Source organism: Populus alba, chromosome 6 (genome assembly GCF_005239225.2).
Source record: "Populus alba chromosome 6, ASM523922v2, whole genome shotgun sequence".
In the NCBI taxonomy this organism is placed as follows: Eukaryota; Viridiplantae; Streptophyta; class Magnoliopsida; order Malpighiales; family Salicaceae; genus Populus; species Populus alba.
The window spans coordinates 10,909,880-10,932,449 of record NC_133289.1 but is presented as its reverse complement, the minus strand read 5'-3'; the positions used below and the strand labels follow the sequence as shown (position 1 = coordinate 10,932,449).

The 22,570-nt window shown below is 31.9% G+C and overlaps 2 protein-coding genes across 4 annotated transcripts; both read left to right on the top strand.

Moving 5' to 3' along the window:
• The first annotated feature begins 12,428 nt into the window (after positions 1 to 12,428).
• Positions 12,429 to 17,372, top strand: LOC118048295 (T-complex protein 1 subunit beta). 3 transcript variants are annotated; one of them, XM_035057899.2, is made up of 12 exons: positions 12,429 to 12,549; positions 12,818 to 12,872; positions 12,951 to 13,007; positions 13,280 to 13,345; positions 13,441 to 13,552; positions 13,806 to 13,934; positions 14,395 to 14,466; positions 14,595 to 14,710; positions 15,135 to 15,211; positions 15,580 to 16,065; positions 16,442 to 16,757; positions 16,915 to 17,372. In XM_035057899.2, exons 2-12 carry the CDS (start codon positions 12,867 to 12,869, stop codon positions 17,059 to 17,061), a joined length of 1,584 nt encoding a protein of 527 aa, XP_034913790.1. In that variant the 5' UTR covers positions 12,429 to 12,549; positions 12,818 to 12,866; the 3' UTR covers positions 17,062 to 17,372. The 3 variants fall into 3 exon arrangements, with proteins under 3 accessions (XP_034913790.1, XP_034913791.1, XP_034913792.1); XM_035057900.2 differs by having other exon boundaries at positions 12,535 to 12,636; XM_035057901.2 differs by lacking the exon at positions 12,429 to 12,549 and adding an exon at positions 12,557 to 12,664.
• A 2,545-nt stretch (positions 17,373 to 19,917) lies between these two features.
• Positions 19,918 to 22,342, top strand: LOC118048296 (putative serine/threonine-protein kinase). Its single transcript, XM_035057902.2, has 6 exons — positions 19,918 to 20,499; positions 20,673 to 20,788; positions 20,879 to 21,095; positions 21,202 to 21,439; positions 21,541 to 21,691; positions 21,787 to 22,342. The coding sequence occupies exons 1-6, from the start codon at positions 20,418 to 20,420 to the stop codon at positions 22,111 to 22,113; spliced, it is 1,131 nt and encodes a 376-aa protein (XP_034913793.1). The 5' UTR covers positions 19,918 to 20,417; the 3' UTR covers positions 22,114 to 22,342.
• Positions 22,343 to 22,570: the final 228 nt, after the last annotated feature.

Below are 22,570 nucleotides of genomic sequence, written 5' to 3'. Positions count from 1 at the left end.
TGATCTTGTCCATAATGATTATTCTTGTGATCTTTACCGGTCTTTGAGTGCCTTATTCGAAAACTCTCTTGGGGCTCAATTCTTCTAAACATGTTGATCACCTAAGTTTGCAGTTCCCTTGAAATGATCATAAGAGTATCACTAAAGGTTGAGTCTATAGTAGGTGTAAACTTAAGCTTAGACACTAGTTGATCGTGACACAAATGCATGCAATACTAACTTATAAAAGGAATTGAGATCACAAATGATTCTTGCATGTAAAATCACAATACAAAAATAAAGCTAATTTTTTTTTTTTTTAATGTGGAGATTAATCAAGAACAAATTACACTAATAAAATTGAAAGCATGTAATACTAGATTCTTAAGTGTAAATGATTAATCAAACACGATGTCACAAGCGAGAACTTATAATTATCAAATAGAACAAGATATTAGCTATCACTAATGAAAGAGGTTGATGAACATAATTAACAATAAAAATGTTAGGTAAGATTTTTTTTTTTTTTTGGGCACAAAAAGAAATATTAATGATAATTTCAAATACTAAGTGCAATACCAAAGAAGTAAAAATCAACAAACCAAAGAGTAAAATAATTTACCGACCAAGATTTAGTGGTGGAATTTATCGCGGATGGACAGTAGATTATGTAGCAGCTAACGTGGCGATTCTGCTGACGTGGCGAACAGTGGTGTAGCTGTCTGAACTGCTGATGTGGTTCCGGAGTGATGACGTGGCGGATGACGTGGCTCCAGGAGCTGACGTGGCAGGGTTAATTAATTTCGCCTCAACTCTCTTCTTCTGTGCAACTCTTTTCTTCTGTGTTGCAATTGCTTTGTTGCTTTTGCTGGCGGCGCGGCGTGATTGCTGAAGGCGAGGCTAGTTGTAGTCTGTTGAAGGTGGTGGTTGCCGCCGGCCGGTTCTACTGCTCTGTCTGTGGCTGACGGTTGAGGGTGATGACACTGGGGCGGTGGCAGATGAAGCATGGGCGACCTGTTGTGGCTGCTGAAGGTGATGGCACTGTGGACGGTGGTAGGTGAAGTCTGCTGTGCTGCCTTTGTTGCGGTGAACCACCAGTCAGTGCTGGCTGTGATGGGTTTGTGGGTGGCTGTTGCTGGTGGTTTTGTGCTGCTGAAGCCAGAGTTCCATTGATGTCTCTTGCGGTGTCAATCTGGTGGTTGCCGCTGGTCTGTGTCGGAGGTAGCAAATCGGCGTGGATCGGTGGACTGATGTGCAGGTCTTCTCGGTGGTGGGTCTGCCGCTGTGACTGGTTGAGGCGCCGCTGATGGAAGGGACGCCACTGTGACTGGCTGAGACGTCGCAGATGGCAGGGGCGCCGCTGCTGGAAAACCCGATTACAGTCGTGGGATGAACAGTGTTTGAACAGTGAACAGTGGGTGCGTAGAGGATGGCAGGGCCTTTTTTTTCGGCTGCGAAGAGGATGAACAGTAATATTTTTTTAATGAACAGTAACTTTTTTTTTCCAGATTAATTGTAACACATAGATCGATTAATTGTAAGAACAATTAAAAGCCGTGCTCTGATACCAAATTTGACGCGGGACAACAAATAAAAAGAATTAAAGCAAGAAAAGAAAGAAGCTTTAGGGAAAGAAAGAAGTTAGAGAAGAAAGAAAGAAGCTTGAGAAGAGAAAGAGAGGGGGATTGGATGGATGCAAAACTTGCAAATTTTCATTAATCATTCAAAGTCCCTTAACATTTAGAAAAGTAGGGTATTTATACTAAAACCCTAACTTCAATAAGCAATTGGGCTTATGGCCCATTAAATAAAATATCCAACATTAATTAAATCAAGCCCAACAAATAAAGCTAAATTAATAAAACTCAACTGAAAGTCCATATAAATTAAACCCAAAAACATAAGTTAAAGCCCAATTTCTCAATGGTTTGGGCTATCCTCCATCGTCTATGATCATGCGCGTGCGTAAATAATATTTCCGGTTCGGTGTCCCCATCAGAAATGGAGGGAAACAAGAAGGAGATTTTTTATTTCTGCTTTTGTTTGCTGTTTATACAACAGCAACAAGGAGAAGAGAGGGAGGAGGAGGAGAAATGATTTTGCAAAAGGAGAAGAACACAAGGGATGAAGGGAGGAGGGAGGAGGAGGAGGAATCTGGCGGTGGGTGGTGTAATGGGATTGCGTAAATCAGATCATGCCAAAGTTGGTTGCTTTTTTTTCTTTTCTTATTTTTTTTCATTAATTTATTGATTAGTGGGAACAAATTTCAACTTTTTTAAGTGTTTTTAAAGAATATTTTATTTGAAAAATATTAAATTAATATTATTTTTAGTGTTTTATAATATTTTTAATGTGTTGATATTAAAAATAAATTTTTTTTGATATAATTTCAAGCGAAAATTATTTTATAACATAGTTTTTAAACCCGATTTAATATAATGAACGGGTCACGAGTCAAATGGGTTGACCTGGTCAACCAAAAATAAACAGTGGCTCTTTCACCTTAGTCAACAAAAAAAAAAAAAAAACAATGGCTGCTGAAAGAGCCAGTGTTACTCTACCTGTGATAATCAAGTTGATTAAATCAACAAAACATCACATGTCATTAATAAACCATAATAACCATATCCTCTTTTCCAATACCAGACATAAAACCCCCTTCCAGCGAGACAAAACAAAACAACATCATAAAAAGCAACTCAGTGGTTGCTGAAAGGGTCACTGTTACTCCTCTCGTCTTTCATTCAACGTCTCATTGTTTTTATTTTCCCTTCAATAAATCATTTCTTTCATTCATTTATCTAAAAAATAAAACTGCAACCCTTTATTTAGATTCCGGCTTCTTCTCTTTCTGCCATGAGATTGAAAATTGTTTGCGTATAAAAAGAAGATAGTGGCAGAAACGAGAAAGATAGCAAGAGCGAAGATGAAATGGTATTTTCTTTCTTTGACCAGATTTTGAACAGATATCATTGCCATATGCTTTCTTTTTGTGAGCTTTTAGGAGAGAAAGAGATTAAACAACTATCAAAGATTGAGATCCATATAGATTTTGGGTCGGAGACAGAGAGAAACGATGACATTTAATCAGCGAGAAATGATGGCATTCAATAAAAAATTACATCGTTTTACTGATATATATATATATATATATAAAAAACAGTTGGGTCTCAGCTGGGTTTACCTCGGTCGTCCGAGTTCCAGATCGACCCTCTAGGTCGACCGGGTTTTGCCTGGCCAAATCCCGACTGGTTTTTTCTTCAACCCGCCCCGGTTTCAAGTTCGGGTCAACCCGTCGGGCTGGACCAAGTTTTAAAACTATGTTTTACACTACAATATCAAACACCGAATCAATACTATTAGTTTAAGATATTGAGGTTCCTATTATATTTGTATCATATCCTAGTAATTGTTTGATTATTTTCTCTAGATAAAACAAATAAAGATAATAAAAACAAAAGGGACATGTTTTCTTATATATATATTTTTTGTTTTAAAAGTATAGAAATTTACTTAAAAATTGTTTCAAAGATATTTATTTTATATCTATAACTCCGTTTCTCAAACTAAACATATTTTTGTCTTTGTTTTTTTGTTTTGTTCCAAAACAGTAACTAAACATCACAATAAAAAAAATTACATATTCATTAAGTATTCATTACTAGAATACTATTTATTATTCAATAAAAAACAAAAAAAATGTAATATATACATTAAATGAAAAGATATATGTGCATGTGTGTGTTATATTAATAGTGGGGTATTGTCGATCGATTGATCATTGATTCTTTAATCAATATTCTATTTGTCTTTTGTTTTGTCCTTCCAATAAGAAAAAAATTACAACTAAAAATTGAATCTCAATTAAAGATATATAGCAGCCTCATAAATCAAAGTGAAGTGTGGAGTTCTAAACTTAACTTTCATAGGTTAAAAGTACATGAGAAAGATATATGTAATATGTATGAAAATCCTAGCCCAACCTGATATATCCAACATCCTCGGATCTAAAAAAATTGAATATGTCAAGTATATATTTTTTAAAAATATCAAAAGTTGGGTTAGATATAATTATAGGTCAAAACCCAGCCCACTATATTTATAAACACACATAATTAAAATCAAGTAAAAATAGTTGATTGATCATGTTTATAATAACAAAACTTACTAACACCATTAAATGATGATGAAAGGTTAAAGTACATGGTTTTTTTTTATTATTATTATTAAAGTTAACTTATAAATTGAAGATGAGCCTAGAATAACTATATACATGGGAGTTTATTCAAAGATTATTATAATAATATGGTATCGTTACTCCATAGTTATAAGGATTGTTTTGCTTGGGATTATGATGAGATTTTTGGGCTAGACATAAGTTTGATCAAACATCTATTATCAATCAAGCTTAGGTTTAAGACATAAAGCAACCTCTTTTAAGAATGACTTTATATGTAATTGATCATGTAAAACAGGAAATAAAATGAATGTTAGAGGATGGATTCATTAAGCCAACTAGATATGCTGAATAGATTTCTAACATTATGCTAATAATAAAAAAGAATGGAAAACTAAGAGTTTATGTAGATTTAATAAATCTTAATTTTACAACATCAAATGATAAATATCCAATGTCAATGACTAGTATATCAATCGATTCAATAGTAAGAAATAACATCCTTAGCTTTATGAATGGCTATTCAAGTTATAATCAGATTTTCATCATTAAAATGATGTTTCAAAGACCCTTTTTAGATGTCCTGGCTCATTAAAAATATATGAGTAGGTAGTGATGTCATTTATCCTTAATAATATTAGTGTTACTAATAAAAAACTATGATTTTTTTTTCATAACATATAGGTCTATATTAATGATGTTATGATGAAATAAAAATAAAAATCTATTTATTTAGACAAGTTATATTATATCCTTGAGTGAATGTGAATGCATAATCTCAAGATAAATTCATTAAAATATGCCTTTTGGATGCATGTATAGAGGTAGACAAAAACAAAGTAAGGGGGGTTATGAAAGCTTGACCTCCATAAATAAAAAAAGAAATTGTAAAGCTTTGTAGGCAAAATTAATTTTCTAAAGAGGTTCATATCAAACTCTTTAAGAAAGATTATATCATTTACTAAACTACCAAGATGGAATAATATATATAAGTTTCAATGGATTAATATCAAATTGCATTTCAAGAAATAAAAACTTATCTAACTAAACCTTTAGCATTGACCATACCAAAGCCTATGAAGCATTTGAGGCTACATATTTTAGTTGTACAAGGGTTGATTAGAAAAATGCTTGCATAGAAAAATGAAATTAGCTATAAATAAGCTATTAATTATCTCGATCATGTCTTTATAGAGGATGAAGAATGAAATATTTTAATAGGAAAACTTTGTTTATCCTTATGTTTTATTGGTGTAAAGTTATATTGGTACATACTAATAGTTGAACTATGTATACTATAAAATAAATTTGATAAAATACATATTATCCAAACATTTCTCTCATGATCAAATTGATAATTAGATATTAACATTGTTTGAACTTGATTTACGTACTATTCCATAAAGAATAGTAAAAGTCAAGCTTTGATTAATTTATTAGTTGATCACCACTACCTTGATATCAACCATGAACTGGAATAAGATATGAATGTTGTTATCGCAAGACTTGTTTCACATATGTTATGGTTTGATGGATTAAAAACAAAAAATAAAGATTGTGCATATATGTTAATAATTTCTCTAAAAGGTCATAAAATGGTTTTATTATTTTAGCTTCATTTTTATTATTTTAGCTTTATTTTTCTTGTATTAATAATCAAGCTGTTTATGAGGCCTTAATCATAATTTTAAAGATATTTATAGATTTAAAAAATTAATCAGCTAGAGTAACAAGATATTCATTACTTATTATAAAAAAGTTGGCTAGTAAGTATAAGTGTGAATATCTTACGCTAACTTTATATTGTACAGTGAACAAACACCTTATCAATAGATTTCCTAATTTAATAATTTTTTTTTGTAAGAGGAAGTAGTATATAAACTAATAACTTCGCTCAATATGGATCAAAATATAAAATAGTCATCGATCATCATGACATCATTTATATGAGGATTATTAATTGACTAACATAGATAATATACAGTAAGGATGTAATGATGATAAGAAAAGGTTCATATTATATGGTAAGAAAAGCACAAAATAGTAAGATAAAACTATTCTAAAACTTTTCTGCCAAGTAACAAGTAGAATGTCTCAATAAATCAAGTGGCATTGATCCACAAAATGATTAAGGAGAAGAAATCAAATCTTATGTGTAGGATCCTTCATAAAAGTTTAAAGGTTATTTAGACTAAAAGCATTCAATTATGTTTTCCTAGAAGATGAATTATGTAAAAGATATAAAACTAGAATTTTTCTAAGATATTTAGGACCAAAAAAAGTATTATTAGTCATGATTGATGTTTATAAAGGACTTTGTAGGATTGTTGATCACTCAAATAACCTTTTGATAAATATGATACTAGTTTATCATTTCTATATTCTAATGAGAAGAAACTATACAATAAGAACTTAATCCTAATAAAAGACATCTAAAAACCTCATAAAATCAAGAAAAATATAGGAATCTAAGAGTTCAAAGCTTTTAAAAGGGTAATTTCCTTCATAACAACACCACACAAGGAAAATAACATGTTTAAAATGAAGAAGATAAATAATTTGAATAAATCTATTTGTAGAAAAATAAAGGAAAGTTGTAAAGAAAGCAATAAAAACCCTTTAGAGGAATATATATATATGGTTCTAGTTATTGTTCAAAGTGACTATATGACCTTTTATATATTGATACAAAGTTTAAATCTTATTTAAACCTGTAAATCCTAATTTATATAAATGTATCAAGTAAAGAGACTTTATTGGATTCTAATGCAATCTAAAATCCTTATCTATTGATACTGTATGAATCATAAGCTAATCTTATGGATTCTTACTATTTATTCTATTGATGACTCTTACACTAGATAGTACTAGGCTTTTTAGTTCTTGTACACCTTTAAACTCTTATGGTTGATCATTTTTTCTTAGTTGACTATGGATCTTAATCTCTTGGTTGACTAATTTCTCAAATCTCATGTCTAATCAAAACTCTTCTAGTATGGTCAATTTTACTATACTCGATCAATCGTAGCTCTTTTCTTTTGTTTGTTATAAACAATCATTGTTATTATATGTTTGATATATGAATGTTTATTTTTAGTATAAGCATCAACCATTTTTAAAACATGTTTGACAAATAAAAAATTTCATCCAATCAATTCAATTTAAAGATGAAATGTGGTATAGCTTTTAGGGGCCATGTTTAAGTTTCTAAACTACTTTCAATTATTTATTTTTCACTTGAAAAACCCCTAACCTTTATTTTATAGGTTTATAATTTTATTTTATTTTTTATAGATTCAACCAAGAATCCTAAACATTCTTTATATATATATATATATATATATATATATATATATATATATAAAAGATAAAAATGGAACCTTGTAGCTTTATTCCAACAAAACTTATGATCATCTTTCATTATCAAAACTTTGTAAACTAATAACCCAAGTCAACTAGCCTATCATCAATGTTTACAAGAATTATTAGGGGAACTTCTAGGACAATTCTATAAAAAGGTACCTAAATATGAAGAAGACTAATATTTAAACTTTATTTCAAACTCAACAAAGACATGGTAATTATCCTTTTTCTATTATATTCAAAGTCCAACAATGTTTTATATTCAAAAAATGATTTGAGGAGTTTACCTAATTAAAAATGAATTTTATGCCTTTGATATTGATTGATACCAATTCTTTCAAAGATTTGATAATGAGTGTACTTGAATTTAATGTGTTTATTAAAAAAAAAAAAACACTGAACTTTCTATTTAAAAAAAACAAGTAACTTTTATGTTGTATTAGATATGTAAACACCTTATATGCTCTAAAATAAAAAAAATACTACCAAATCATACTTCAAATAAAAATAACTTTGGTAAATGTTAGGATGACAACTCTATACCCTTTTATTGCAAGCTATATTTGTATAGTTTTAGAAGAGTGTTAGACCAAATGAAAAAAACAACATCATTCATGATGAAAATAAACATCTATAAAGTATTATTGTAGGTGAGAAGCAATTTGTTTTTATAAGGTTTAGTGATATAAGGATGATCTTTGACCTAAACTTTACATCTATAAGGAAAAAACTATTATGATATTCATTCTAAGATTTGTTATTTAAGGAATATATAGAGACTTTCCTCAATCTAGTAGATATAAGTGATATAACGATATCTCTTGCATCAATAAGATCAAAACCTCAATGAATCTTACTTCTCCAAGTCTAGAAAATAGAAGTTGAAATAAAAAAGGATAATACTATAGTCTAGAGAAACATCATGACCTGTAAAGATCTACCCTATGGGTTGGTGATAGATCTTATCTCAATGAATAACTATTATTCTTGTAAACCCTTACTTAGTAGCTATATAATTAGGGTTCCTTCAATATACAACTTTCTCATGCTTTATGATGTGAATAAAGTTGGTCCAAATAGGATAACATTTATTAATCTAAAGCAGGTAAAAGAAGTATTTAAACTAAAAGATTAATTCTTTAAGAATTACCAAGTAAAGTACTTCTCGCTAGTAGTAAGTCATCCAATATGGTACCTCTTCTTTGTGTAGCAAGACTTAAGATCTCCTCTATAATGCTTATTCAAATTTCATGGTAACAAAGTTTCTTTTTATAATAAGACAACAAGTAAGAAAAACAAAAGCAAAATCCTTGGGAGTCATCCCTCAATATTCAACAAAAGACATGCATTTGAAATTTTAAGTAAGAACATCCAAATTTAGTAAATCTTGATTACATCTATTTCCCTAATATTTCAACAATGATTTTATATATAGCTTGCCAACCTATAATTGATCCTTAAATTCAAATAATAATGGAACATTCATAGCCTTAAAATCCTTATAAATTTAAAGAAGAAAAGAATGAGGTTTTTATCATTAAGCTAAGATTCACGTTTAAGGTAATTTTTTTTTTATCAAGGTCTATTAAACTTCAGTTTATTATTTAACACTTTGATTTATCTAATTTCTTGATTTTTTTTTATATATTAAAGCTAGTTTTTCTAGTTGCTCATCTTTCTATAGTTAATTCAATGGATATAATAATAGAGGTTACTTATGCTTGTTTTTAAATGAGTGATACCCCATTACCCCTCATTTAGAGACTACCTTTTTATTTGTTATTGCTACTGCAAAGGTCCTAGTTACTCAAGCTATTAAAAAACCACATTTTCCTATTGTTAATGAATCTAAAATGACCTTGCTATAATATTAATATTAACTTCCTCTATTGATGTTGATCAAAATCCTTCACCACCAACTATTACCACTGATACTAAAAGTACCAAACAAAATTTGAAAGTGTCTTTAGTCTTTACAACTACTTCCCAGTAAGATGCTCTTGTATTAAAGGAAACTCATTATGTTTCTAAGTACTACTTTATCCCTATAATAATAAAAACCTTTTAGAGTTCCTGCCTTTAGTGTTAAGAATGTTTGTAAACTAACTAAAATTATTCTTGTAAAGGCAAAAACATTGATTAGAAAAATTCTTTTAATACTATATAAGAGTAGCATCAATGAAAGATATAAAGGGAGCAAAGCCACTAGCAAAATTGCTCCTAATACTATATAAGTTTCAATTCTTCATGAACAGATAAGCCTTGCTTTTCTTCTCTTACAGTATAAAGTATATATAAAATGTAATCAAGTTACAATCACTTTATTAAAGGAGCTTATATCAATGATCTATACTCTTCTTGTTGATATAATAGTTGATGTATTTAAAGAGTCTTCAAGCTGAAATCCCTCATCTCTTAATAATTGAAGAAAACCAAGGAACTAGTTCTTCTATACCTTTTAGTGAATATGAAGAAGTTATGTCATTAGGTTAACCAACTTTGGTGACTCCTTATTTTTTCTATTATATAAGTTTCTATAATTGGTTTAAATTTTATTTTTGGTATGGTTTTAATACTAACATAAGCTCTTCTTTTTATCTTGTCAAGGAACCGTAAATGACCTTTGCTTTATGATTATCTACTTCTTCAACTTTAGAAGTCTTTTCATTGAAATTAGATCTTCATAAAGATAGTCAATCTAAAAAGCCCTTCCTGGCCAAGATCAAAGAAGTCTTGATCATTCTTGCCTAATCAAATAACTTTTTAAGTAATTAAGCCACTATTGGTTATTTAGAGTAGCTTATAGAAAGCATTTTCTTATAAGACCCCCATGATATAAAAGACCAATACTTATAGGAAGCTTTACTGTGCCTATAGACTAGTAATGAATTTCTTACCAATATTAAAAAGTCTACAATTGATATGTTTGGCTTTGGAAAACTAGAAGTGATCTGAGGATGCTGAGTACTCTAAATTTAAATAAATGAATCAGTCATTTAAAGATTTATTGGCAGAGGTTTAACTTTAAAAGGTTAAGCTGACCCACTTAAAAGATGAATTAGCCAAAGCCAAAGAGAAGCTTAATACGACCAACTAATTTGACTCTAAGAGAAACTAAGTTTAAAAATTATTTAAAAAATAATTTCTCTTTTCAAAAGTTAACTAACACCATGTTATAATTTGTCAAGGGAAAAAAGGCAAGATAAAAAAGAAATCTATAAGTGACTTTCATAGTGTTAATATTACTTTGGAAACTATTAGAGCCATAATAGGTAGCAGTTTCCTTTAATGAACAATATTTATTGTATATATAGAACTTTTAGTTAAAATCCTTTCATAAAATTTAATTTTATACTTGTTCTTTAATTCTTTGAATAATGTTGTTCAATTTTATTAACTAACTATACTTTAACCAATAACTTAAATCATGTTGTAGTTAGAGAAATAAAAAATTTAATCCAAAATATGAAAGAAATCCTAACTAATCAGGCCTAAAGTACGATCAACATAAATCTAAATCAATTTTATGATTATGATCTCCACATTGATCTTTCAATTTCTTTTGGAGTATTATATTTCAATATTTTATTGATGTAGAGATAATACTTCTTTAAATATTAACCATTGATCGATTTATAATGTATTTTTATACATTGATTTGTTAGATGATATGCACCTCATTTGAGAACTTTGGCAACAATAGATAGACCCTTCTAGTAAAAAGACCATTTGCTATATTTTGGATCCTTATAGATAATTTTTACTATGACCTTTCATATAAGATCACCTATTGAGAAGGTTTTGATCGAATATGCTTATTTTATACCCTTTCAACCTTTCTTATGTGATAGTAAATGATTTAATGAATAAAGTCGTATCTCATTCAAGTCCTTTTAACTTAGCTAATTGAGATATAAGTAATTCATATTACATTATATAGCCCTTCTAAGTAATTGTAGTTTAAGCTTTATAGTACATGGCATCATAATCATATGTTAGGGTAAATGGTAAGGTTTATAAAGCAGTCTTATGTGAAATTCTATATATTTATAATATTTATGAAACAAAACACCATGCCAAGCTTTAGGATTTTTTCTGATCAATTTTTTAAAATATTTAGGATCAAAGTTTTGTTGGTTGTATCTACATGTTATTGGCTTGTGCATAACAAGAAGTATAATGGATTATTTTAAATTCATACTCAAATGCAAATTGTTACATCATCCCTTGCAAATATTGATCCTTAGTTAGTAATAATTATCTTTTAGGCTCCAAACTTGTGGACGATACAAAGTTTTAGTCTTTTTTTTTTTTTAAATTTTGACAAAGTTGTAATTTTAGTTTGATGAAAAAGTTATAATAGTAATATTACAAGGGCTTTAGTAATTAAATAAAAAATAATGGTAATCTTATAAATAATCAATTTTTTGTTGATTTTTTATGATGATGATTTTAAGTGCCAATGCATATATAAAATTAAGAATATAAGTAGTAATGCTTTTTGGTATCTGTAAGTGTACATAGTAGTTTACGCACACCTCGACTAATTTCTCGAGATCCTGAAGTTAATGACTAGGTAAGTCTCTAGTGGTCTTGAGATTTGTGGCACTCGAACTAGTGATTTTCGAAGAAAAAATCCAGAGCATGACCAATATTATAAACCAACAGTAATTTTTTAAACTATAACATATAAGTGTAACATAGACCAAGTGTTAAAAGAGTGATTTTCCATTGTATATATAATACAATATTGGGCGGTGAAGGGTAGATCAGTGATGGGCTTTATTTTCTTGTGTGGATGAGGACCGTAGGCCCATAAGAAAAGATACCTTGTCTACCTTAATTTTATTTTTGAGCTCTAGGCTTTGATGTATATTTTTTTGGACTTGGACTACTGAAGGGGCCCTTCGAAGGAATTCGCGAGCCTTCACCGCACTTCCATTCCATGCCTTTTTTCTTTTTTCTTCTGCCTTCCAAAATTTGTCCTGCTTGAGCAAATCTTTCTTTCTATATGCTCAAGAAAGAAACAAGTATGATATCTATATTTGCCCTAATTATATACTCTTCTTAAGTTCACTGATCCTCACTACTTTATGAATTCCTTCGCCTGCTCTTAGGTCTTAACATTGCCTTGTGACATTACAAGTTCGTTATGATTAGGAGCACATTTTTCTTTTCGATTTTTTCTTTTTTGCTTTGTTATCGAAAAATAGTGAAAATCACACGCTATTTATCTCGCAGCAACTCAGAGATTGTTTCATTTTAAGATCTGATGAATTGTTTTTTTTCTTGTTTCAGATTTTAATTTGAGTCTCTATATTCAAGCTGCCCTCGTTTAAACTTTACAATGGCGGTATGCTAGTTGCTCACTAGTGATTCCATTTTTTTTTGTTTTATAATTTTAGTGTATTTTACTTGGCGAGTATTGTAGGTTGAGAAACTTTTCAAAAGTGAAGCTACTGAAGAAAAAGGAGAGCGTGCCAGATTGGTAACTCCTGTCTACTTGGTTTTTTTTTTTTTTTTTTTTTTTTTTTTTTTTTAATGTTTTCTCTTGTGATATTGCTGCCATTGGAGAGCATTTGCATATAATGAATCTCGGGAGATTGCGAGGAAATTACCTCTCTGTGTAGTTGGCTCTGTGATTTTCATTGCTGCTTTGTTGTTGTTCTTATGTCATTTGGATGCCCTTGGTTAATTTTTGGATCGAAACAACTGCTAAAATGCCATTCTCTCTGTTGTTTTTTTGTTCTTTTTCCACAGGCATCGCTTATTGGTGGTATGGCTGTTGCTGACTTGGTCAAGACAACTCTGGGGCCAAAAGGAATGGTAAGGTTTCTTCTTTACTGAGTTTGTTACCAGAAATTGTAAAGCATTGCTTGTTTTACATTAACAATCATCATCTTGTTACATTTTTTTTTCAGGATAAAATCTTACAGTCGACAGGCAGAGGTCATGAAGTCACAGTAACAAACGATGGGGCCACCATCCTCAAGTCCCTTCACATTGACAACCCAGCTGCTAAAATCCTTGTTGGTATCCTTCCATTGGTAGTATGGATTGCTAATTTTCTTTTCAGGATTGTTAAAACTAAGGTTTTTGCATAGAAAATTTTGCTATGGATAGAGAGCCTGTTATTTATTTTCAAACTTTCTGCTAGTAGGGGCAAAAACATCTCTCCTGAACTTTACAAGTTAGCCATACCGGCAAATTGCTGCACATGATCGGTAGAACTTTGGATAAGGAACTCTACTGCATTTGTTATGGAAACCCTTAATTCATGATTTAGATATCTCTAAAGTTCAAGATGATGAAGTTGGTGATGGAACAACTTCTGTTGTTGTTTTGGCGGGGGAACTCTTGAGGGAGGCAGAAAAGCTGTTGGCAGCAAAAATTCACCCGATGACAATAATAGCAGGTTTGTTCTAGGCCCCTGGCTTTGCAATGCTTCCTATTCCCCCCCGCCTTCTCGTTTTCATCTATTTGTTATTGTTAGTGCTTCTCGAACACTTTTTTTTTTTCAGTTTTGCTGAAAATTTGAAAATCCTTCCCATGTTTTGCTACATTCTTTGTAATACTTTTTTGCATGCATTACATGGATGGTGCGCCTTCAGCTGTTTTAACTTTTCTTGGTACACAAGAGTCTGACAATTGGATTTGACATCAATCCCATGTTTATATAACCTTGGTAGAGTGAATTTTCTTGTTGATCACCTGATTTCTTTATGTAATTTTGGGCCAGTTCAGCCAAAGAATGCCAGATTTTTTTTTTTTTTTTGTAAACATAGAGACCAGATCTTAAGTTGATCATGGTGAATTTGAAACTCTAACTCTTATAGCATGTGAAATTTGTTGATACTGTTTCTTTGATTGTTCAGGTTTCCGAATGGCAGCAGAATGTGCTCGCAATGCTTTGTTGCAAAAGGTTTTGGATAACAAAGACAATGCAGGTATTGATTGTTGTATCATTATGAATTGCAGAATTCATGTAGAACTTGTTTGTGTTAATTGGCTTTTGACAGTTTTTTTGCAGCATATATTTTCTGGCATTGATGTCTGTAATTACTGAACAATGCAGAAAAATTCATGGCTGACTTGATGAAGATTGCAAGGACTACTTTGAGTTCCAAAATACTATCACAGGATAAGGAATACTTTGCAAAACTGGCTGTTGATGCAGTTATGAGATTACAGGTGAACATTGGTTTTTAATGATAGCTTACCAGCCATTTTTTGGGTTTGGGGGCGGGGTGTTTTTTTTTTTTGGGGGGGGAGGGGGTTGGCGTGAGGATGGCTAGGTTGAAATCTTTTGTTTCTGGCTCCAACATCTGTACCGTGCACTAGATCTTATTTCTTCTGACATTCTGCATGGTGTGCCTGCCTATTTGTGTCTTTTCAGACCAAAATTTCAGTATTCTGATACTTCCTCCTATGCTGGTTTGTTTGTTTGGGTTTTTTTTTTTATTTTTTATCTCACCCTGAACTTACATTCTTCATACTATGATTTGTTTTTGACTTGTTCAGGCTATTTGGTTTATCAACGGGTTCTGATGCTCATATTAAGTGTATTCTTTTTTCCTAATCAGTGTGGTCTTATGATTGCTAAATGAAATGGCAGGGTAGCACAAACTTAGAGGCTATTCAAATTATCAAGAAGCCTGGAGGTTCACTAAAGGATTCCTTCTTAGATGAAGGGTGGGTACATCAACTTAAAAGAATCTTGTCATGTTATTGAAGTTCCACTGCATGGTTCATTTTTTTTTTTGTCTATAATAAGAAAATGAATGGGCATTTCAAATGCCTTTGCACATGAATTTCCTTTCTTGAGTGCTAACATGAGCATTCTCTTATGTAATATACCTTGGAAGTTCTTTGCAAGTTTTGTTAGTGCTGCATGCCCTTGTAGATGCTTCTATTTTTGTTTGCTAATGCCCTTCTAGCAAGGTTCTCATTTAGCTAGAAAACATTGGCTGTAATGTCCTTGTGTCTATTAATAATGCATTGACATGTGATAAATATTTTTGTTAGTTTTAAATGATTAAATCGAACTTATGCTTGTTCAGATTTATTCTTGACAAGAAAATCGGTGTTGGACAACCAAAGCGAATAGAGAATGCAAAGATTTTGGTGGCCAATACTGCAATGGATACAGACAAAGTAAAAATCTACGGGGCACGTGTTCGTGTCGATTCAATGTCCAGGGTTGCTGAAATTGAAGCAGCTGAGAAGCAAAAAATGAAAGAAAAGGTGGATAAGATAATAGCACATGGAATTAACTGCTTCATTAACAGACAACTGATTTACAATTTCCCTGAAGAACTCTTTGCAAATGCTGGAATTCTTGCAATTGAGCATGCGGATTTTGATGGAATTGAACGTCTTGCTTTAGTGACTGGTGGTGAAATTGCTTCAACATTTGATAATCCAGAGTCAGTTAAGCTTGGTCACTGCAAGCTTATTGAAGAAATTATGATTGGTGAGGACAAGTTGATTCACTTTTCAGGTGTTGAAATGGGTCAGGCATGTACTATAGTACTGAGAGGTGCAAGGTAATATTTCTTTCCAGCTTATAGAAAAGTATTATGCAGTTAATGCTGGAAAATATGTTAACTTTTGGATCTTTGGGATTTTAGCCTGAGCTTTTGCACTTCGTATATGGATTGTGTTGTCCCGTAGCTGCTATTTAGCAATTAGGACAAATGCAACTATCTTTTTGTGGAATTTGAGTTTGTTAATGATATAATAGAGTTTGATGGCATGGCTCATACTGACATGGCAACTCTGGTTGGTGTGGTTTTGTTTCCCTAGGCTTGAAATATAATCCCGATGTTTCACTTGTAGAGAGGGGGAAAAAACTTTGGAGTGGAAGTTATCTGTTCTTACTTCACCTCAAATGCCTTTTGATGTGTTTATATTTTTTTGCAGCCATCATGTGCTTGATGAGGCGGAAAGGTCCCTGCATGATGCCTTGTGTGTGCTGTCTCAGACAGTCAACGACAGCAGGGTTCTACTTGGAGGTGGATGGCCTGAGATGGTGATGGCAAAGGAAGTCGATGAATTAGCCCGAGTGACTCCTGGGAAGAAGTCCCATGCTATTGAAGCATTCTCAAGGGCTCTCATTACAATTCCTACTATCATTGCAGAAAATGCTGGTTTGGACAGTGCAGAGTTGGTTGCACAGCTTCGGGCAGAGCACCACAAGGAGGGGTGCACATCAGGAATTGATGTGATATCTGGATCTGTAAGTGCTTCAATAAAAACTTCTTAAAAGCAAGTTTTAAGAGACATTATTATAAGCTGTGGTCAACTGGCTAGCTGAGTATTTAGTAATAGTTTGTTATCCAATCTACTCTGTTGGCCCAGTTTGTTGATTCCTGGCATCTTTTAAATCATTGCAGATAGGAGATATGGTAGAGCTAGGCATTTCTGAGGCATTCAAAGTTAAGCAGGCTGTACTGCTCTCTGCAACTGAAGCTGCTGAGATGATCCTTAGAGTGGATGAAATCATCACTTGTGCTCCACGCAGGAGAGAAGATAGAATGTGAAATTGGGTGGATCTTTGGCTGCATAAAGATATCTGCTGTGACGCATCCCATCCTGGTTTTGAATTTTCCATGCTCAAGTTTTACTTTGATATTATTAACTGCTGAACTGTTTTGGCTTTTATTATTTGTTGTGCTGTGAAGCTTTTGTTTTCGAAGTTAATAGCAATGCAATTGGGGTGTTAGCATAAGCACTGAAGAAGATGATAATTCAATTTTGATCATGTAGTTTTAGGAGTAAATAGCAGATTGTAGAATGCCCGACCATACTGTACCAAAACAATGTTTCCGAGAAAGAATATTTGGTTTTTCCTTGTTTGGTTTGATGAAATAAACCTTAGACCTAAGTAAAAATTGTCGAGACTTGGGGTATCCCTTTGTGAAGACAGAATCTAAGTATCACAAAGTAAGCTATGGTAATGGTGCTAAAAGCTAATTACATGAATATTTCAAAATGCCAACAATCCCATCTTTCTCCAAGGAATTCAAACTCGAAATGTTTTACTGCGAAACCAGTTAGTGCAAGAAAATAAAATAAAATAAAATATCCCAAGAAATTCTCTATCAATTAAGTGTTTAACACGGATTGTGCTTGATAGCTGTGGGATATTTAACCAATGTAATCAATGAATGATTCACTTTCTCAAACAAAGCAAAAAAACTAATGAGGAAGGATTGAAAGATTTTGGTCTGATTCTACGATCAGGTTTAAGGATATTTGTTTTTTTTTTTTTTTTTTTTTTTTTGCTGTTTTCCTATTTTTGGTATAGAATATTAGACCTGCATTTCTCCAGAGACAGATGTGTCTTTTCTACAAGCAAAATAAAATAAAATTTGTAGGCTTTTCCAATATGAATTTGTTTATCAAAATTAATTTTTTATTTAATTAAATAATAATAGAAATAAACATCCATAAAATTGATTGAATAAAATAAAAGTAAGAAAAATATTATTTAAGGTTATCCATATTAGAAATATATATTATCCAAAAATATATATTTTCTATTTATATAATACATAAAAAAATATAAATAAATTAGAATAATTTCCTCAATAACTTAATATATATATAAAAATAACTGTTATTTGCTATTTAAAAAATGATAAAAAAAGAGGTATTGATTTAAATCTAAATCAAAAAAATTATTTGAAGAAAAACATATAAGAAAAAAGGCATACAAGAACACAAAATTAGAAAAAAAAAATAAAAAAGAAAGAAGGAAAAAGCAAATGATGTGCTGCCTGATTTTTCCTAGATTTTTGTTATTGTAGTGGCTGAAAAAATCAGGATTGAAGGTTTTGTTTTACCTAAAAACTTATTTTCCAACTATTTTCATCTTAAATATCTATAAAACATTGTATGTAGGTACTTGACAAAAAAAAAAAAAAAATCTTGAACAGTGAGTTTATAGTTAAATATAAGAGAATCAACAGCACATATACAATAATAATAAAAAAAACTTATATCTTTTATTGATTTTTATAATGTATATTTAAAGCTGTTTTTGTTTTGTAATTGTTTTTGTGTTTGCGGTGCAACAAACGCTGTAAACTATTTGGCAACAAACTAAACTATGTTTTATACTGCGAGGCTTACTAAAAAATTGAGTTTAGAACGTAGTTTTTATGAAGCAGTTTTTACATGTTTTTTAACTGAGTTTTGTAAAACCCTGTTTATTTTTGCATTTCAAAAGCGTTTTTAAAAATATTTTTTTTTTCTTTACTTTAAATTAATATTTTTTTTTTGTGTTTTCAGATCATTTTAATATGTTGATATCAAAAATAATTTTTTTTAAATAAAAAATTAATATATTTCTAAGTAAAAATCACTTTAAAAAGCAACTGTAATCATACTTTCAAACACAACTATCAAACATTTTATACATATTTTTTGCTATACATAAACCTCAACTATAATTTTTATCAAACATTTATTTAAATCCAACTAATCACATCTAATCCTACTTTTTAAAAAAAAAATTTTTTTTTTATTATAATTATAAAAGCTACTTTAAGAACAAATATATTTTTAGTCAGATAAAAAAAACAAATTTAGTTCTAGAACATTTATTTTTTACAGATTTGAAAAATTCGGGATTTTCGCTTCATCTTTCCAAAAGTGCTCTTTCTTTGGGCACAAATTGCTTTTAAAAGAAGGCAAAACAACGACGCATTCTAATATTTGTTATCTCTTTGGGCACAACCAAGAAGCTTTGCCATATTTATGGAGAGTTTTACCAGGAAGAAGAAGGAGGGGTTTCAACTTGAAGCGTCTAAGGCAGCAACGTTTGGAGACCTCAAATCTGTAGATCAACTCTATCGAGTCGAGACTTCTAGGCGTCTTTGATCTTTCCTCGTGTCCGCCCGCATCAACGTGCACGGAGGACCATTGCCTGGACTCTGCTTAGACCAGGACTGTTCAAAGATATCATCCTCTATTCAGGCCTGCTGACTCCATCTTCGAGTGTGTTCAAAAAAACCTATATTAGTAATAGAAACGCTTTCAAAATTGACACTTTCAACATGCTTTGTTGGAAAGAGGTGTTATTTCTAGATTATTTGTATGCGCTTACGCTACAAGTTAATTTATTATTATTATTTTTTTGATAAAAGTCATTCTCTGCATGGCTTTTAATAAATTAGATGATGATTAAAAATATATTTTTTCTAAAAATATATATTTTTCAAGATAATTTTTTTATTTTAAATATTGAGATGATATTATATTTAATCAATTTATTTGGATTAACCTGCTAAATAAAACCCTGAAGAATTTAGCTAAGATTTTGAAGAGTACATACTCATTTATTAGCATTTACATCAAAATTATGATAAGATCTAACTCAGGCCCGAACTAAATGATGAATTAGGTTGATTGGCGGGTCAATAAATTACAAGGTCCTAACCGGGTTTTATAGCACTGTTTACACATACGCGGGGCCGATTGGTTTCTTTCCTCCCAAGAAGAACAAATAGGAAATTTGTTTTTCTCAGCCGCCTTAGAGGATTTAAAGATCATGATAATGGTGGTATTGATTATTGAAGTGGGGTAAACCACACCAGAATCTTCAACTAAACCTATCATACTCATCTACTCATCTTGCATAAATTATTGAGCAAAACAATATAAAAACGCAAATGGAGGCAAAAAAAGGATTAAATATACCACTGAAAATATTCGAGTATCCATTGAAGTCAAAATCCACGGGTTTATGTCATTGCCGTGTTCCCATCAATTCCCTTCTCATGTTGCTTTGAAATATCTGATTTTTGGTGTCATCAATTAGTGCCATACCAATATACCAGGCTCCCTTATTAACCAGAACCACAAGTTTCAAAATTCCTTTTAAATTCCCAGCATGAAGTTCTTTTTGTGTGGCTCAAGTTGTTTTTCCTCTGGATCAAAAGCCACCATCATCAATGATAGAAGCAGCTTGCCAGGTACGACGAATTTTAGATGCTGGTGTTCTCCCTAGCTCGTAGTCATTCGGGTTTTGTTTTGACCGAGTCATATTGGTTTCTCGATATGGTTTGCTGTGCTCTTGATTCACTTTCTTTTTTCCTTGTCTTCCATTTTATTATCAGCTCTTGATTGCTTTCTCTACAAAAACCAGGTGAACAAAGTCATGGCAACTTGCGCTTATTCTCTTCTAATGAACTCGAAATTGCCACCCAAAACTTCTCCCCCTCTAACAAGATTGGAGAAGGTGGCTTTGGTTGTGTGTACAAGGTAAAAGATTCTTTCTTTTGCTTCCATATCAATTATTTCCCCCCCTTTTCTGGGTAATGCTAATGTGGCATTTTTTGTTCGACTTTGAAGGGTTCGTTGGAGGATGGTTCTGTAGTGGCTGTGAAGGTTCTTTCAGTTGAAGTTGAATCTATGCGTGGAGAGAGAGAATTCATATCTGAGATAGCTGCACTGTCTGATATCAAACATGAAAATCTGGTTACACTTCGAGGATGTTGTGTTGATGGGGCCAAAAGATATCTGGTCTATGATTACATGGAGAACAACAGCCTCGTACATACTTTACTCGGTAATTAAGAATCCATGTTTGCGTTTTCGTACTTTTGTTCTTTGTTGTGTCTTTAAAAAGTAGAGAACTTTGAGAAAATTCATTGGCTTTTATTCTTGATTAATAGGACAAGAGCACAACAGGGCCAAATTCAGTTGGGAAGCAAGGCGTGGTATTTCATTAGGAGTTGCTCGTGGGATTGCCTATCTTCATGATGAGGTCCAACCCCGTATTTTGCATCGAGATATCAAAGCTAGCAACATACTTCTTGATCAAAACTTTACACCAAAAGTGTCAGATTTTGGTCTTTCAAGAGCACTCAGAGACAATACATCTCATGTCAGTACTCATGTTGCCGGGACATTGTAAGTGGAATCACTTGGTGCATTTGATTCTCTCTTTGATTGGATTGTTTGGTAAATGCTAATATAGCTAACGAGGTTTCTTGCGATCGGAAATGCAAAAGAGGATACCTTGCTCCAGAATACGCGGTTAGCGGACATATGACACGGAAATCGGATGTTTACAGTTTCGGAGTATTACTTCTGGAAATTATCAGTGGCCGACCGGTAGTGGATTTTGACTTGGAACATGGTGAACACTACCTGGTTCAAATGGTAAAAACGTCGGAGCAATCAATGAATCAATAATGCAAAGCACCCTTCTTTATTTAGAAAGTAGAAGTGAAACTTTTTTGTGTGTGGATTTGCAGGCATGGGAAGCCTACAAGGGCAACAGTCTTCTGCAGATAGTAGACCCCGTTCTTCATATGGACTTCCCAGAAGAAGAAGCACTTCGATTCTTAATGGTTGGCCTACTTTGCGTGCAAGAAACTGTCAAGCTCCGCCCAAGTATGTCCACCACAGTTAAAATGCTGACCAACGAAAATCACATCAAAGACGTTCAAATTTCACAACCAGGGCTTCTTTCTGATCTGATGGATATCAGATTGCGACAGAAGCACTCATCCCAGAGGACACAGACCACATTTTCCAGGGGCTCAACCACAACGAGCACGCATAGTACCAGCTATTTTTGATTCTGTATTTCTTGTTCTTTAACCCCTCAAAAAATGGACAAGAAAATTTTCATCTCTAACCAAAGGAGTCTAGATATAACTCTAGTGCATATATTGTTTGGATCATGCTGATTTTGTGTGGTCAAACCAAAGGTTTCTGTGATTCTACAGGAAAAATCCCTTTCACAAGCTGTCGAATTTACTGAAAAAATAATGCTATGGAGTAGCCAGTGGTCTCAATTATTGATAACTTCCTTTATTTATATATATATATATATATATATAGTGGAGTATAGATTGATTGATTAATCCATCATAGAATCGATTTCACTTATTGGAGATAAAAAGACTATGGAATGGGCATTAATCAGCAGGAAACTAAGTAATGCAACCGCATAGCATGGATAAAAACTATAGTTTCCAGTAAGGTTACAATTCTAAACTATAAACGAAAATAATTAGTAATAATAACTAGCTT

What these genes read in the sequence shown, in the direction of transcription:
- LOC118048295 (XM_035057899.2), top strand. An exon ending in GGATAACAAAGACAATGCAG is followed by an intron (nt 14,467 to 14,594) that starts GTATTGATTGTT and finishes TGAACAATGCAG; the next exon opens with AAAAATTCATGGCTGACTTG. An exon ending in TTGATGTGATATCTGGATCT is followed by an intron (nt 16,758 to 16,914) that starts GTAAGTGCTTCA and finishes AAATCATTGCAG; the next exon opens with ATAGGAGATATGGTAGAGCT.
- LOC118048296 (XM_035057902.2), top strand. Translation starts at nt 20,418, where the DNA reads ATGAAGTTCTTTTTGTGTGGCTCAAGTTGTTTTTCCTCTGGATCAAAA. An exon ending in GCTTTGGTTGTGTGTACAAG is followed by an intron (nt 20,789 to 20,878) that starts GTAAAAGATTCT and finishes TCGACTTTGAAG; the next exon opens with GGTTCGTTGGAGGATGGTTC. An exon ending in CCTCGTACATACTTTACTCG is followed by an intron (nt 21,096 to 21,201) that starts GTAATTAAGAAT and finishes CTTGATTAATAG; the next exon opens with GACAAGAGCACAACAGGGCC.